Raw genomic sequence first — 18,588 nt, forward strand, 5'->3', positions numbered from 1 at the left:
AGAAAAGAAAAGTTCTAACTTTCTGTATATGTGAGGGAGAAATGTTTCTTCCATAGGTTTAAAGAGAAAACCTTCATTTTACAAATATTTAATAAGGAGCAGTTACTGAATTCAGAACTAATATATTTTACAAGAAATTCATTTTATAGGGTTTGTTTATATTTATCTCAGGAGTGATGCTGTTGAATTTGTAGTAGTTTGGTTCGTGTGTGAATCCTTTGGCATTTTATGTGGAATTATTTTTAACCCAGTATAACCTGTTTGCTAGTGCTCTCCACAAATACAGTCTGAATTCACACAGTTAGCCCAATTAAGAGGGTTGATGCTAATCTTTAAAATACTAAAGGGCATAGGACCAGAATGCTTAAAGGCTTGTACCCTTTCATTCTAGACTGCTGTTTCCTTAAGTTCTAATGGAGAGATCTTCTTTCCACATGTTTTGTTATGATTGGGTAAATTATATTCTCAGAATTCCCAGTTTCGGAAAGCTTAACTGGTAGAATTTTATATACGAAAGATTGTTCCTTAGGAAAGAAATGCACAAGGTAAATTGAGTGGCTTCAGATGCTACTTCTCTGCTTGCAGTAGGCATGTCTAGTAACTAAACAGTATGGGTTTGGTTAATGGGACTAATTATACTGCCCATTAACAATTAGCTGTGATGCTGGGCATGCTTTTTCTATTGGCTCTTTCATTGATATTCTGTGGCTTCCAGCTCCCCATGCTCAACTCTATAGAACTGTATGAGCTAGGGACATTTCTATAAAAGCAGCATAAAATCAGTATAAATCCTATAATAGCAGTATAAATAGGCTTGGCCAGTATCCAATACTTTCTAGTGTCGAATATCTTTCTAGTATGTATTCATGTGTGCAGAGGTATTTATATTCGTTAGATTGAAATCCTGTTTCTTGTTGGAAGTCACACATCTTTTTCCCGTTTTTCCTTCTACAATATTAGAATAGATTGGGATAATTGATAACAACCATTAATAGTGATATTTTCCTTGAGTGCTGTCTAGTTTAATTTTTGTATCTCTGATGAGAATTTGTTTTTAATTTATTTAAGATTGTTCTGCACTCAGAATTATTTGCTGGGATGGATGCCCATACAAATAAATAATGATTGGCCCAAAGTCAACAAGGTACTATAGTAGACTTGAGTCGGGTTCTCTCAAGTCCTACACAGGACATCCTACAGTGCACACTGGGAAGTTGTTTCTGGTTTGATGCCTCCAGATTGCATTGCTTTGAACCCCTTTGCTTGTTTATGAGGCTTGGTACTAACTATAGTGTACATTGAATCTCCAAGACAAGATACATATAATGTACAGAATCAAATGGACAAGGCTGAACACTTGTATTTCACTTGAAATTAATATTTTAGAAGATTTTATCTTCTATTAGGTTTCTAATTAATTTTTGGTTATTGTGTAATGGATATGAGAATGATCTTGACAGGGGAAGAGATGCTGCCTAGGAAATGATCAAACAAGATAGGAGAGACCTCGGAGTTGCTTAATACTCAGAAAGAATCTTAAGACCCACCTTAATGGATCAGGTGTTTAAAAGTGAACGCAGGAGATTTCTAATTTCAGACTTGCAAGATTCTGTTATTGTAGCCTTAGAATAAAATTGAATTAGCTCATCTGGTTATCTGGTTTACCTGGGAAGGCTAGTGTTGTTTATAAATCTTATCTTTGGTTTATTTGACCATTTTAAATTTTGTAGCCATTTTAAATGTTGAAAGCTGTTCTTTAATAATGTATGGATTAGACCGAGTTGAATTTTTAATATTAATTAATCACAGGTAGTCTTCAACTTACAACCACAATTGAGCTCAAAATTTCCATTGCTAATCAAAGCAGTTGTGAGGTTTGTCACATTTTATGTCGTTTTTTGCCACAGTTGTTAAATGAATCACTACATTTGTTAAGTGAATCATGTGGTTGTTAAGTGAATCTGGCTTTCCCCATTGACTTTGTCGAAAGCCAGCCTGGAATGTTGCAAATGGTACTCAATAAGATCCTGGGACAGTGCAACTTTCATATATACATGCCAGTTGCTAAGTGCCTAAATTTTGATCATGTGACAATGGGCTGCTGCAATGGTCATTAAGTGTTAAAAGTGGTCGTAAGCTACTTTTTTTCAGTGCCATTGTAACGGTCACTAAACTAATGGTTGTAAGTCAATAACTGCCTATGATTTGCTTAAGTGCCAGCTATTCACAAGCATGTTAAAACTATGGAACCCTCTTTCCCCAATGGGATTGCCTCCCTCCCGTACTTGTGCTGGCAAAAGGGCCTTCATTAGCCAAGGAATGTCAGCTGTGGAATTCAAGAGAATAGCCTTCTTTACCACAGCTCCTCCCCTTTGGAACGTCTTGCTACAGGAGATAAGATCCGCCTCCTCTTTTAGCCTTCAGGAAAACTCTGGCTATGCCACCTGGCATGGGATCCTGGAGGAGAAACCACTGGCTGGAGGTGATTGGTACACAAGCCCTCCTCCAAATCTTTGTTTTAGTTTGTTTTAATTTTTTTTGTAATTTTTTATAATTTATAAATGTATTTATAACTATTATTATAAGTTGTTTCGTCCTGATGTAAGTAGCTCAGACTTGCCTGAACTGCGAGATGGAAGGCAACTAAATCTGATAAAAATAAACAAACACAAACTTTGACACAAAGGCCCCACAGCTTTAGGACAGTAGTAGCAGTAAAGGAAACTAGAACTTTGTATTGCGAACCTGTATTTTCCCCATTGACTTATTTGCTTTATTTCTTTATTTTGCTACTTTATACGCCTGAGGCAAGAACCATGTTGTATACTTAATTTTTTGCAGTATTTTTATAATCCCTCCTCCGCTTTAATATTCAATAATAGTTGATTCTTAGGGCAGTGTTGATTCCTTACACAATATCAGTATTCCGTTTTTCAGTGAGCCAGTAATTTCTTTTGTACTTAAGACTCTTAAAAAATGCTATTGATTATAGTGATATTCATTATATATATTATTTGGTGCTGACTACAAAGAAGAGAAGTAGCTGCTATCTTTGCTGAACCATGAAACTCATTTTGGGTGTTATCTATCCCAAAAGTTTTTGAAATAGTTATTTCTTCCAAGGCTTCCAGCTAGATGCCATATTGGTTGGGCTGTTCCCTTGCTTCAAGGCTTCTACTAAGTAACATTAATAAATTGTTTTGTAGAAGGAGGACAACTCCCTCCCCCCAAATTCTGTTTTACTTAAATGAAAAGTGGAATATTGAAGAAATTAAAAGCTACTTTCTACTCTTCGAAATAGAACTCTCTTCACTTGTTTCTTTCTAGATCTTGGTTCTGCTGAACATACAAAATCACAAGATGCGTCACATACAACGCACTCCATGGTTCCTTCTAATAGTTCGGTTCCCCGGTCTTCCACACCTTCCCATGGTCAGACTACAACTTCAGAACCAGGAAGCATACAGAAGACTCCATCCAAAGTGGTCTATGTTTTTTCAACAGACATGGCTAACAAGTAAGTGGCTCCATTTTTAAATAATAATTTTTATTAAAAATTAAAAGTATAACAAAAAATCAAAGTACAAAAAATGGAATAAAAAGAATTGCAGAAAAGAAAAAGAAATAAAAAGATAATGGAAAATGAAGAAAAAATATGAGAAAGACAAAGAAAAATATATAAATTACTTCTCTCTTCATCAGAACAAATATAAACAATTTTTGTGGCTTATTTTAAAATACAACAAGTGATCTCTGTTTCCCATATCTTATCTCTTATCTATGAACAAATCCTTAATATCTCATCATCAAAACCTGATCAGCAAAAGTCCATTCAGTGTTACTAGAGATAACATATCTACTTTAACCTTGATCAAGTAAATCAATTTTATATTCCTTTCTTTTACTTTCAGCAATCTGGATTTTTTTTTATGCCTTTCGGCACCAAAAGGCTTTGGAAAAACAATTCCATAAGGCCCAACAGCAGGCTCAAGCCTCTAATCAATCTCCTTCCAGGGACTCCTCACCATACCCCAGACCAGGGCAATGGCCGCCCATTTCTGAGAGGGAAGGGGAAGGGCAGGATTTCTCCCCTCAGTCCTTCCTGGCATTGGCAGTTTCCCCTGGCTTGCCCAGGCCCTCTATGGTTGACCATGCGGACCTGTTTGAGTGCCCATCTGAAGATGAGGGGGATCCAACTCCCTTGAGTCATTTGGCCCTACAATTGCCCCTAGATCAACCCCCCTCCAGGGGTCGCCCTGTTGAGGATCGGGGCCCAGACCTTTCTGTGGAAATGCAGGATGTTATTGCCAGGGCCATTCCTCAGGGCAATGAGAGCAGGATGCGTCAGCGAGGCAAGTGCCTACGCAAGACCCATCACATTCAGGCCCCGGCCCCTTCCAAGGAGGTTGTGCAGGCCGCGCAGCCTGCCTCTCCACAGCGAGGAGGACAGCGAGGATTCTGCCTGGGAGGAAGATGTTCTCCCCAACCCTGAGCCTGATTTCTCGGGGGATGAATCTGCTGTCCCTGATAAGCCCTCCTTCACCGGTTTATTTAAGCAGACTAATTTCAACACTATCTTGAATAAGGCGAAGGCCTCTACCCATTTGGGTTCTACCACCCAAGACCAGGCAGTCCCTGATTCCTCAGACCTCAGTGGAGGCCTGTTCGAGGAACCTATTCAGGTTCAGGAAATTGTACCTGTACCCAAATTATTCCTCAACGTAGTGCAGAAACAATGGGCACATCCAGCTACCCTTGTCACCCCTAGTGGCAGTGACAAGAAACTACATACAGTAGATGCTAGTCTAGAGGATCTGCTGAAGCTGCCCCCTGTGGATGAGTCGGTGGCTGCGCTCACCTGTTCCTTGGTGCTTCCTCCCGATCTCCTGGAGGGACTCAAGGCAGAGGACAAGAGAGCAGAGAACGCCTGCCATAAGGCTCATTAGGCGGCTGCTTGCGCAATTAAAATGTCCGCCTCTGCCTCTTTTCTCTCCAGAGCCTCTCTCCTTTGGTTAAGACAATTACTCACTAGACTTCCAGCCGGAGATAGAAGACTCAGGCAGGATGTTAACAAAATCATTGCAGCCACTGAATACACAGTGGATGCCACATTGAATGTCTCAAAGTTTGCTTCTATGGCCCTTGCTTCCAACGTTACCACCCGTTGCCTCTTATGGCTTAGACATTGGAACATTGACATGTGATTTAAGTGAAGGCTCGCTTCCGCCCCTTTCAAAGGGGGTAAGCTTTTTGGGGAGGCATTAGATCCAGTCCTTATAGAGAATAAGGACAAAAAGAAGGTTATGCCTTCAGTCACCAAAAAATCTGAGTGTAAGGAATCTAACTTTTATAGGGAGCAGCCCTACTAGATGCCCTCCACATCTAGTACTTACCAGAGGCCCTACTCCCAGAACGCTGACAGGTCTCAAGAACATCAGTCCTTTCGTGACAGAGGCCACCAGCAGAATTTCTCCAAGAGGCCCTTCCATGGAGGCTCTGGCTCCAGACCCTTCCGTTGGTATAAGTGACCACCAAAAGAGGGCTCCCATTGGCAGGAGTCTTCAGCTGTTCCACGCCCAATGGGAGCACATTACGTCAGACCAGTGGCCCTCCGGACCATCCGCATAGGCTTGACGCTAGAATTCATCTCGTCCCCACCCCGCCACTTCAACCGGTGCCCAATCCCCTCCTGCCCTGTAAAAAAGGCTCTCATGAACAGGAGATCCTCCACCTCAGGGAGATCAGGGCCATAGAACTGGTTCCACCCGGTCACGAGGGGACATGGTTTTATTCCATTCTATTCCTTGTCCCAAAGAATTTGGGGGTGGGTGGGGCATATTAGATCTAAACAAGCTGAACCACCACATAGCATATAAAAAATTCAAGATGCAGTCCCTCCAATTCATCCTGGACTACATCAGACCAGGGGACCTATTAACCTCAATAGACCTGAAGGAGGCCACATTCCCATCCGCAAGGCACACCGCAGGTTTCTAAGGTTCTTTTACGCAGGCCAACACTTCCAGTACAGAGCCCTGCCATTCGGCCTGTCGTCGGCCCCAAGAACATTCACAAAGATCCTTGCAGAGGTAGCGGACTTCCTCAGATTGCGTCCAGTGTGGCTCCAATGCTACCTGGATGACATTCGCATCCAGTCATCGTCCCACCACCAAGCGGCACTAGACCTGCAGTACACGATGGCAGTCCTTTGAGACCACAGGTTCTCTGTCAACCTAGAAAAGAGTCATCTGGTGCCAACCACCAGGTTACAGCACCTCGGTGCCATCATAGACACAGTTGTGTATCAGGTCTCCCTGTCTCCCGACTGAGTGACGAGCCTCAGATCTCTCGTACAAGTTCATCAGTTGTACCACGTCCCGATTGTACAGCTGTCCCAACTGTTGGGCAAAATGATTTCCTATCTGTCAATAGTTCCGTGGGCCAGGCTTCACTCTTGTCGCCTGCAGTGGCATCTCCTGCCGCATCAGAGGGCCAAACGGAGCAACTCACCAGCACCGATTCCGGTCCTCCCTCAGGTACATTGATCCTTTGTTTGGTGGATGACTTCTGCCCTAGCGAGGGTCTCCTTCTTCAGGGAGCCAGGCCGTTTCACCATCACGACGGACACCAGCCTGTTCGGCTGGGGGGCTCACTTCCACAACCAGATAGCTCAAGGCAGGTGGGTCCACGACCGAGCTGACACACAGCATCAACCGGCTGGAGCTGAGGTTGGCTCTGCGCCACTTTCAGAGCAGCATCCAGGGTCGTCACATGATGATCCTCACAGACAATGTGGCGACCAAGGCACACATAAATCACCAGGGGGGCACCCGATCCAGGTGTTTGATGGCAAAAGCCGAATCCCTGGGAAGGCGGGCAGAAAAATACCTGTGCTCACTTCAGGTGGAGCACATCTCCGGAGTGAACAACATCCAGGCAGATTGGCTAAGCAGGGCCATGTTCGACCATTTAGAGTGGTGTCTGCACCCGGACCTATTCCATCAGCTGTTGCAGAGGTTTGGCCAACCGGTAGTCGATCTGTTCACCTCCCCGGGGAACTCGCCTACCCAGGTTCTTCACAAGGTTTTACAACCCGCAGGCGGAGGATGTCAACGCCTTACATTGCCCCCGGACTCCTATATGCCTTTCCTCCACTGCCCCTCCTGCCCTGAGGGATCCGGAAGATCCTGGAGTAGAGAGCAGAAGTTCTCCTTGTGGCTCCCTTCTGGCCCAGAAGGACCTGGTTCGCTGATCTGGTGAATCTGTCCATCAATTCACCTTGGCAAATTCCCCCAAGGAGATCTCTCTCAGCCAGGGGGCTCTACAACACCCAGAGCCCCAGTGACTACAACTAGCGGTATGGCACTTGAGAGGGATCTCCTAAGCAGAGGCAGTCTCTCTGTCAAAGTCATACACACTATTCTGGCATCCAGAAGACCTGCTACAACTAGAATTTATGACTCCACCTGGAGGTCCTTTGAAAGATGGTGCGCCGCACATGAGCTAATGCCTACCGCAGCGACAGTTCCCCAGGTGCTAGACTTTTTGCAGGAAGGTCTTGACCAGGGCCTGGCGCCAAATACCCTCAGACACCAGGTAGCTGCCTTGTCCACTATTTTTGTGCCTGACAGTCATTCATGACTTGGACGGCACCCCGTCATACGCAGCTTCCTGCGGGCTGCCACAAACCTGCGACTGCCGGTCATCCATAGGTTCCCATTGTGGGAACTCGAGGTGGTGCTACGGGCTCTTGTCTGCGCACCCTTCGAACGTTTGCGTTCCGCCAGCTTGAAACAGCTGACCTTTAAGACTGCCTTAATTGCCATCACATCTGCGCGACGGATCTCGGAGTTGGCCGCTTTGTCAGTTAGGTGACTTGTGCATGATTCGCCCTGACAGAGTAATCCTCCGCCTGGATCCATCCTTTATCCCCAAGGTCAACTCCTGGTTTCACCATGCACAAGAGCTTATTCTCCCGGATTTCTGTCCACATCCCAGACACCCGAGGGAGAGGAGGTGGCACATGCTTGATATCCACCACATTCTACGCAAGTACATCAAGCGCACGGCTGCTTTTCGGCATTCTGAGTCACTTTTCATCTCTTTTCAACCTGCTTCCCAAGGTTGCAAAGTCTTCCACCATTGCTCACTGGCTGCAGGCATGCATTTCACTTGCGTACATCTTACAATTAAGACCGGTGCCACACCATATCACCACACATTCTATGCGCAGCGCAGCCACCACCGTGGCCTGGGCCTCCCAGGTGCCAATAGAAGAGATTTGCAGGGCTGCTACTCGGACTTCCTTGTCTCCGTTCGTTCGGAACTATAAATTGGACCTATTTGCTTCTGCAGAGGGGAATTTTGGGAGGCGAGTCCTACAGGAGATCCATAACAGCGGAGAGACCCTGGACTCTTCTGCTTCCCGCCCTAGTGACATTTAGCTTGGGTATGTCCCATTGCTTGGACTCTCCAAGCAGCGTACTGGAAAATGACCATTGGCTTACCTGAAGGGCTGTTTTCAGTACGCTGCAAGGAGAGTCCAACCCCACTCTGGGATCTTTCTCCACTATCATAGTTTATTGGACCTGTTGGTTTTTCTGGACTAGTTTGGACGTCTTATCAATGCGTACAGTTCCACGTCTTCATTGAAAATCTGGCAAGTCAAGGCAACACCAGAGGTGTGGCTAAAGTTTCAATTCAGTCATGGGCAGATTGGCTGAGTTTAACCCATTGATTGGACTCTCTTTGCAGTGTACTGAAAACGCCCCTTCAGGTAAGCCAATGGTCATTCTCAGGCATAAACCCAAATATGACAGTGAAATCCAATTGAATCCTATTCTTTATTTGCTTATACCTAATGAACATAATATTGTTTTAGTAAAGATATTACCTAACATAGCTATATCCCGAGAGATTCTGAATACCCTGAATGTCTTCCTCCCTCCAGCTCAGGATTGCACAGTCTCTTAATTTGGGCTTCTGTCTGGAATATACTGCCTCTTCCCTGGGAAACTGTGGTGCTACTGAGATCCACCCCCCCCCCCAAGTGAACATTCCATCACAGGTTTCTTTACATAGGATAATCTTCATATTTTGATTATTGCTGTCCTGTAGAATAATGCCAGATTTGTCTTTTTGCAGGTTGTTCTTAATGAGAAGTGACAGCCAGCCATAGCTTCCTGTTATAAATATGTTTGGTGTAATTATTATCTATAAATCTATCACATATGTGTGGTACATATTTTTATCTGAGTTGAAATAGGTTTATTGTAAGCTAAAAAATACTGTTCCTATGTTATTTGCAATATTTGATATCCCATCTATATCCCAGTGCAGGATTTAAATTGATAACTCTGCCAGGGAAAGACAGTATCAGTTTATTTATCATTTATTATAGAACTTGACTGACTGAGGAATGTGTGGGTAGATGAAAACACAAATGAAAAGGGGAAGAAGACCTAAAGAATGAAGATTGCTGAAGAAAATGGAATTAAATTAGTGAAAAGAAGACTTGATTAAGATCTATACTGTAAATGACTCAAGACAATGGGAGAAGGCCAGCACATCCAAAATTGTGTTGTGTCAGTTGAATGTCCTACCTTCAGGGATTGAAAAGTCAAGATTTGAGGCTTCATTTATTATGATTTTTGTTCTCAAAGTGAAGCAGTCAATCTTTGCATCTGCAGATGCCAGCATTCAGAGATTGATTAGCAGTCAGAACTACAGAATAACAGAATTGGAAGGGACCTTGGAGATCTTCTAGTCCAACTCCCTGCTCAAGCAGGAAACCCTGTACTATTTTAGCATGAGAAGCAGCAGATAGAGTGGCAGGAATATACAGTTCTCTTACCAATATTCAGCAGGAAGGCTAGAGGATGTAACAAAAGGAGCCATATGAAGAACTGCAAAGGCAAAGCAATGTGGAAGGATCAGGAAGTGGAGGAGTATGGCCAGGCTTGTATCAGAGACATAGGGAAACAATAGGAGTTACTAGGCAAGGACTGGCTCAGCCTGGTTTTTTTCAAGTACTGCAGCTCAGAACATTGGACTGCTGGGAGGAAAATTAGATGAGAGGAGAGGAAGAGTGATAACTCCCTGAGTGGAAGTAGAAAATAAAGATTTCCCATTGATTTGTGATAATGTGGGGGATAACTTCAACCTGCATGAGAACTGGATGGAAGAGATTGGTCAGAGGAAATTGTAAAGATAGATAAAGATACATAAATTTAAAGATTTGGTCAATTAGCAAGAGAGGGAGATTCTCTGGAGAGATATTTGTAGTGGCATGTAACTTGGGAAAACTTGAGATGGGAGGGACTGCAGACATTAATAGAGGACCTGGTAAGGAGGAAAGGATTATTATTGTAATGAAAAGAGAGGAATTTTATAGGATATGGGTGAAATGAGTTTTACAGGGCATTGGAAACTTATGGCCACTTTCTACTTCTGTGATTTCTTTCTCAAATGTTAAGTCAAGATGGTTAGAACTTGGGATCAAGCCAAATGTTAGGTCCTCTTGCAATAAATCTATCCATGATGTAATTGTGATCAAGAGAGCAGATATTGATATATATTACTGATAACTTATTGGTAAGGAGGAGTGTGTTCTGTGTCTCTGATGTGTTCACTTGAGTTTTTGGTGCTACATTAGCCTCATATTTAGGCAAGGAAGGAGGAGTGGTAGTCATTTTCTGTGAAACCTTGTGAGAAGCACTATTTTGTATGTGACTGGAGGTAAGACCTTGTTTGTGTGGCAAGGGTTGTGGGAGAAGCTAGGAATGCTACTGCTCTACTGTTGAATTCCAATTCAAGTTGCTAGTACTTAACGATGAGTTGGTTGTTGATTCCTTTGTCCTCCTGATTCTGATTGAGTTCCATTCACTGTCAATGAAGCTGGATTCTAAAATTCATGGCCATAGACTGGTCTGAGGATATCATGGCTCTAATCAAAGTGATACACTAGATTTGGTTTTTAACTCAGAACAGATGGTATGTGTTGGTGGAAAACATTTCCTTTAGCAGATGTCATGGATTATTCCAATAACTTTGATTGGGTTAACCAGGCCCAATATTTTCTGTAGAGAGAATGGTCCAATTAAAATGGTTTCTCTAAGTTCCTAATGGACTTGACAGGCTTATACAGGCATTTGGAAATTTATGAATGATTGAATGAATGGAAAGTTCTGTTGGGCATATGGTTACGCTTTGGAATACCGAAATAATGCAAATGCTTGATAGGATTGCTCCTGAGTGACTTCTTCTATTTGTTGATCCTATGGAATTACTTTGTACTTTTAAGGAATTCCCTGAGATGAAATGGCAGAAGAGGTTTAGCTTTGAGCCATCACTGCAGTACTAAAGGAATGAAGTTTTGTTACTTCTCTACCATTCTGCATTTTTAAATGACCTGAATCCTGTTGAGAAAGGTTGGGTCAGAACCAGGAATGAGCTACTGTGAAGGCATTTGTAGATAGAGTTACTCATTTTTGCATGGTGTTGGGTTGGGAAATAGTTTAAAGAGTTGACTGAGGTGAAGTCCTTGAAACTGTGAATCTCCAATTGGCTAGAATACTTGGTAAAGTTACTTCTGCTACTTGTGAACTTGATCCCATCGTAGCTACTGTGTAGAATGAAGGTCTGAATGTCAGTAAATGCCTTTTTAAGAAATGTCTTGAAAGATGTGCTGGTATGACTCCTGCTTAACAGGACTTCCCTGAACCCATCCATGTTAAGTGACTAGTCATCATCCTTTCTTTTTTAGAGAAGTTTGTGACAAAGGATTCTGGAGCAAGCAGAATATCTACACCTGTTTATTCTAGTCATAGAAGTCATTGTCTGATCTCTCTGGCAGGATTTGGAAGCAGGGAACATATCTCTTGTCCTGATGCTTCTTTCACCATCCTTCAATGCCACTAACCGTGGTATTATTCTAAGTTGCCCAGTAAGAGATGTGATAGAAGTCTTGACCTGACTGGGAAACTGTCAAGATTTATATGTATGGGGGAAAACATAAGATATGACAATGGATTTGTAGAACGATTTGATTATAAGTATATATTGCTTTGTTTGACGTTATTCAATTGGAACAGCATAGTAGTTATAAATAAAGCAAAACATGTTTTTGATATATTTATCAACTGTCCTTTTGGGCTATAAGAATTCAGTTACAGAAGGAAACTGGAATTTTTATGGCAGAAAAGAGCATTCTAAATGATGTCTTAGATGCCTCTGTTTTGTTTTCCTTAGGGCTGCAGAAGCTGTATTGAAGGGACAAGTAGAAACTATTGTTTCTTTTCACATTCAGAACATCTCTAACAAGGCAGAACGAAACAGTGTATCCTTGGTAAGTAACTTGATAAATGGAGAAGAGAATGGAGAACATAAAGCTGGGCAGAAAATTATTATGTATTGTTTGTACTACCATGCATTTTTTCCAGCTACGGAAAGTGCTGGGCAGTTTTGTCCTCATTTGCCAAAAGAGTCAGGGTTGCTTTCTATAGCTTGACTTGGGTGGGTTACTTTTTGTTTTGGTTCAGGTAGAGAGAAGGTTCTGGCAGGCAGGAGGCATAAAAATGTTATAGCTCTAAAATAAATTCTTCACCTTCAGAAATTCAACAAGATCAGATGATAAAATCTTATGTTTGTGAAAACCATCTTTGATCAGTTTATAATTAACAAGAGCCATGTGAAATTGTTTTCTTCAGAACACTCAGCTTCCGCCTCTCCGAAATGATACAAAGCCTCAAGTTCCATCACAACTGCCTACTTCTCAAGAACAAACTCCTCCCCAGAATGCAAAAATGCAGCAGACTCCTCCCATTCCAGTTCCAGCACCAGCACCTAAATCTGCTAGTTCTTCTTGCCCTATTGACCAAGACAATCCTGGCCTTGAAAGTAATGTGATGCCTGCAGGAAGTCCTGCTAACTCCACTCCTCTACAAGCTGAAGGATTTAGGCAAACTTCAACCCCCAATAATCGAGCAGTTAGTCCAGTTTCCCAAGGAAGTAATAGTTCCACTGCAGATCCTAAAGGTCCCAACCAGCAAGTATCTGGAGGAGATCCACCAAACATGGGTGAAAATCCAGATGGGCTATCCCAGGAACAACTGGAGCATAGAGAACGTTCGTTACAAACTTTGCGAGATATTCAGCGAATGCTTTTCCCAGATGAAAAAGAATTTGCTGGAGGCCAAACTGGGGTGTCCCAGCCAAATTCTGCAGTTCTGGATGGTCCCCAAAAGAAATCTGAAGGACCAATACAGGCAATGATGGCCCAATCTCAAAATTTAGGTAAAGGGCCAGGACCCCGGACAGAAGGAGGGGCTGCGTTTGGTTCCCAAGGGCACAGAGACATGCCATTTTCACCAGATGAAGTTGGACCACCATCCATAAATTCTCAATCTGGTCCTATTGGACCAGACCATCTGGATCACATGACCCCTGAACAAGTAGCCTGGCTGAAATTGCAGCAGGAGTTCTACGAAGAGAAACGGAGAAAGCAAGAACAAGTTGTACAGCAGTGTTCCTTACAGGACATGATAGTTCACCAGCATGGACCACGAGGATTAGTTAGAGGCCCCCCACCTCCATATCAGATGACCCCAGGTGATGGCTGGGGGCCTGGAGGCCCTGAACCCTTTCCTGAAAGCATAGCAATGCCTCACTCACTACCTCCAAGAGGCATGGCCCCCCATCCAAATGTACCTAGCAGCCAGATGCGACTGCCTGGATTTTCTGGAATGATAAACCCTGACATGGAAGGACCCAATGTCCCAAACACAACAGGTAGACCTGGGCTTTCAGGTGTTCCTTGGCCAGATGATGTGCCAAAAATTTCAGATGGCCGCAATTTTCCTCCTGGGCCGGGTGTGTTTAGTGGTCCTGGACGAGGGGAGAGGTTTCCAAATCCTCAAGGTTTGCCTGAAGATATTTTCCAGCAGCAATTAGCAGAAAAACAACTAGGACTTCCTTCTGGCATAAGCATAGAAGGAATTAGGCCTGGCATGGAGATGAACCGGATGATTCCCCCTCAAAGACACATGGAGCCTGGCAATAACCCCATCTTTCCACGTATGCCAGTTGAGGGACCCATGAGCCCTTCTCGGGGGGAATTTCCAAAAGGAATACCACCTCAGATGGCAGCTAACAGAGAGCTGGAATTTGGGATAGGCCCCAGCAGCATGAAAGGGGATGTGAATCTGAATGTCAACATCACTTCCAATCCACCAATGTTACCTCAGAAAATGAGGGAAGCTGGAGTGGGTCCAGAAGAAATTATGAAGATGCGCTCGGGTATCTCAGAAATGCTCCCCGCTCAGCAAAAAATGGTTCCCTTGCCATTTGGTGAGCATCCTCAACAGGACTATGGAATTGGCCCAAGACCTTTTCATCCTATGTCTCAGGGCCCAGGTGTTGGTCTCCGGAATCATAGAGAGCAAATAGGGCCTGACCAAAGGACTAACAATCGTCTTAGCCACATGCCACCACTACCTCTGAACCCCTCCAGTAACCCAAACAGCCTCAACACGACTCCTCCGGTTCAACGCAATCTTGGACGCAAACCCCTGGATGTCTCTGTTGGTGCCAGCCAAGTTCATTCTCCAGGCATAAATCCACTTAAATCTCCCACAATGCGCCAGGTTCAGTCTCCCATGCTGGGTTCTCCTTCTGGAAACCTCAAGTCTCCCCAGACTCCATCACAGCTGGCAGGGATCCTTGCTGGTCCAACTACCGCAGCTGCAGCTGCTTCAATCAAATCTCCTCCAGTTATGGGTTCTGCTGCCGCTTCACCTGTCCATCTCAAGTCTCCATCCCTCCCTGCACCTTCTCCTGGATGGACTTCATCTCCAAAGCCCCCATTGCAGAGCCCTGGAATCCCTCCGAACCACAAGGCATCTCTTGCTATGTCTTCACCAGCCATGATGGGAAATGTTGAATCAGGTCAGACTTATTTTTTCTTATGTGTTTTTGATCAATAGTGCCCCTAGCTTGTTTCTAAATTGTTTTGCTCTGATGCTATTAACAATTACTCAGCAGTTGAGCAGGTCAATTTGTTTCTCTTGAGAATTTAGAACTCCTTGAGTTCTCCGGTTTTATGTATCAGGACATAGTAAAAATCATCTGGTCCTCTGCAGTTCTTAAAAGTAGGTAAATACAGCCTCAGATGAACAATACATGACATATTATACCATATCATTTATTTTACAAAAAGAAATCCAAAATTGAGAAGCCATGTGTGAAAAACTAAGTACACTTCATAATACAATAGCTTGAGGAACTACCTTTAAGAGCAACAATGATTTGAAGTAATCATTTTTTGTATGACTTTATCAGTCTCTCACATCATTGTGGAGGAATTTTGGCCCACTCTTCTTCGGTTTCTTTTCAGTTCATTGAGGTTTGTGGGTGTTTATTTATGCACATCTCTCTTAAGGTCCCACCACATCATTTCAACCGGGTTGAAGTCTGGACTTTGACTGGGCAATTGCAACACCTTGATTCTTTTCTTTTTCAACCATTCTATTGTAGATTTGCTGGTGTGCTTTGGATCATTGTCCTGTTGCATGACCCAGTGTCAGCCAGGCTTTAACTGTTAGACAGATGTCCTCACATTTGACTCTAGAATATCTTTGGTATACAGTAGAGCTCGTGGTCGACACAATGACTGCAAGGTGCCCAGGTCCTGTAGCTGCAAAAGAAGCCCAAATCATCATCACTCCACCACTGTGCTTGATGGTTGGTGTGAGATGTTTGTGCTGATACGCTATTTTTGGTTTTCACCAAACATGGTACTGTGCATTATGGCCAAACACCTCTTCTTTGGTATCGTTTGTCCAAAAAAACAGTTTCCCAGAAGTCTTATGAGTTGTTTAACTTTGCAAACTTAAGCCGTGCCACCAAGTTTTTTTTTTTTTGAGAGAAGAGGCTTTCTCCTGGAAACCCATACTTGTTCAGTCTTCTTAAAATTATATTATTATGAACGTCAACATTTAACATGCTAAAACTGAAGCCTGTAAGTCTGAGATGTAACTCTTGAATGTTTTGCAATTTCTCTGAGCATTGCAGAGTCTATTCTTGGGATGAATTTGCTGGGACATTCAGTCCTGGGAAGATTGGAAACTTTCTTGAATGTTGTCCACTTGTGAATAATCTTCCTCACTGTAGAATAATGGACTTGAAATTGTTTGGAAATGGCCTTAACACCATTCACAGATTGATGGGCAGCAACAGTGGCTTCTGTAATATCATTGCTAATGTCTTTTCTTTTTGGCATTAACACATACCTCAGGGCTAGAGACCAGCAAACTCCTAAAACTCCGGCTTTTATAGAGGTAGTCACATCTACTGAAGATTAATTAATCAAGAGCACTTGATTAGCAGAACCTGGCTGCTATTTAGCCCCGTCATACCTATGAAAGCTGTAAAGGTATACTTAGTTTTTCACACATGGCTTCTCCGTTTTGAATTTCTTTTTGTAAAATAAATGACAAGGTGTAATATGTCGTGTGGGCTTCATCTGGGGCTGTATTTACCTACTTTTAAGAACTGCAGAGGACCAGATGATTTTTCCTATGTCCTGATAGATAAAATCATAGAACTCAAAAGGGTGTACTTTCTTTTTCACATGACTGTATCTTCTCTCTCTAATGTTCAGACTAAACAAAGGACTAGAGGTCAGTAATTTAGTAACAGAATTGGTGGAAACTTGTGAATTGATAATTGAGCAAGCTGTTGAAATGTATGTTCCTTGTTTAGCAGCCTGATATACCTATCTAGGTTGATTGATTAAATTCTTAAGCAGAAATATTGAGAACATGGCCATTAATTAGAGGACCATTTTGAAATAGGATTTCTTTTATATCCATACTGTAATAATACCAAAATAGTTTGTTATTGCTGCCTTCTGGGAACTTTGAATTCTTGATCAAATCTATGCCCTGATGATTTCTGGTGATCTTCCATCCAAGTATCAATTGGATGCAACCCTGCTTAGAGTTTTGATGTCAGTCAGGGTTGGCTAGGTTCTGCCACTAACCTGAGTGTGGCATAAAACTATCACTTAAGGAATTTTTTGAAAAAAGTCACAGAAGTTAGGATAGTAACCACCATTTGGTGAATGCTCTGTATTTTAGAGATTTCGCACAAATGCTCTCTCTCTATACACTCACATGGAAGTTAGTTTCGTATGGGATTTGAGTGTCTATTATGAGTGGTCAGATAAATGTCAGTTGAAATTTTCAGGGATTTTTACCATTCCACAAAATGGAATTCCTTGGTTTTGATTCACATGGTCTTGTTTTCCCTGTAGAATTGCAAGTGCCATTTAATTTTTCCAGATTTATAGTTTAAAGGCAACAGACTATTCTCACCTTGTAAGATTGTAATAAAGCAAGTCTCCAGTGTGCAATGTTTGCATGCAGTTGTTTGATAGATCCAGCCTTGGGAACAATTTAGTCTATGAAATCATGTTATTCTGGGAATTAGGAAGGCAACCAAGTCAACAATTTGGATACACTGTCCTCTAGTGTTTCACAGAAATCATTGCAATGGAGCAGCAATCTGCTTTTGTTAATAGTAGGGATCTCTTTTACCTCTGAAGCAAACCGAATTTTTACCTTAAGAGTGGTCAAACTTTTGAAAACTTAGAATAGAATAGAATAGAATAACATTTATGAAGTTTATAAAAAAGGGGAGACCTCAGCTGTACATAAATCGTTTATATGCTCCTATATGCTTTGCCCTTTAAGTAACTCAGGCAAAGGAATATAATTTTATAGAATTATGGAATGTAAGGGCAGGAGGAGGCTCTTGGAGACCAGCTAGTTCAGGGGTGTCAAACTCACATCGTCACAGCAGACGTATCAGGACTTTTCTCCACTTCGCTAAAGCGGGCGTGGGCTTGGCCAGTACATGGTGCATCCAGTCCATGGGCCCCAGGTTTGACAGCCCTGATCTAGTGTATAATAGTGTTGATGTTCCTAGGGATATTTGTAAATGGGAAATTATTTAGCATTGCTGAAAAAAATGATCGAAAATGTGAAAATGCAGTCAGTGTTTCTATAATGCAAGATCATGCACTTAGAGAAAAAGAATACCAGCAAATTTGGTGACCTTCTATTTCCTCATCTAAACAATTATACCACCACTGATGTATACTCTCTGAGAAATATTGTTCTTTGAGATGTATACCCAGCTATACATCCTTCATTTTTGTATCTTCTCTGCTAGAATTTCCTGGGAGATCATGCCAAACGTTTAAGTCAGGGTACTATGCCCACTGCACTACCACAATCTCTTAAGCTGCTCACCCTATGAAAAAAGGAGATCATATTGATTTAGCCTGATTTGTTCATGATAAACCCCATTGACTTCTGTTAAGCAGTCATTCTATTCCCAATGATCCCAAAGTTGAGCTACTTTAGAGTTTTGCCTAGTATCAAAATTAAGCCAGCTTATCTATAGTTATCAGGGAGGTCCTTCTCTTTTTCCCCTTTTGAAGATTTTACCTTTTGTTGTCATCTGGGACTTTGGAATGACATCAGCAAGCTTTTTCAAGACTCGTAGATGTGATTGATCTGGTTCTAC

General features: G+C 42.5%; 1 protein-coding gene across 9 annotated transcripts in view; it reads left to right on the forward strand.

The window, feature by feature from the left end:
- The window catches only part of BCL9 (BCL9 transcription coactivator), a 121,595-nt gene that overhangs the window by 93,532 nt on the left and 9,475 nt on the right, over positions 1–18,588 (forward strand). For all 9 annotated transcript variants that reach the window (XM_081951271.1, XM_081951274.1, XM_081951277.1 and 6 more), the window contains 3 exons: positions 3,328–3,517; positions 12,250–12,346; positions 12,708–14,943. In XM_081951271.1, coding sequence (XP_081807397.1) covers positions 3,328–3,517; positions 12,250–12,346; positions 12,708–14,943 — 2,523 coding nt within the window. The remainder of the gene's footprint in view (positions 1–3,327; positions 3,518–12,249; positions 12,347–12,707; positions 14,944–18,588) is intronic.

The sequence above is a fragment of the Natrix helvetica genome, assembly GCF_964273705.1.
Source record: "Natrix helvetica genome assembly, chromosome: 4".
In the NCBI taxonomy this organism is placed as follows: Eukaryota; Metazoa; Chordata; class Lepidosauria; order Squamata; family Natricidae; genus Natrix; species Natrix helvetica.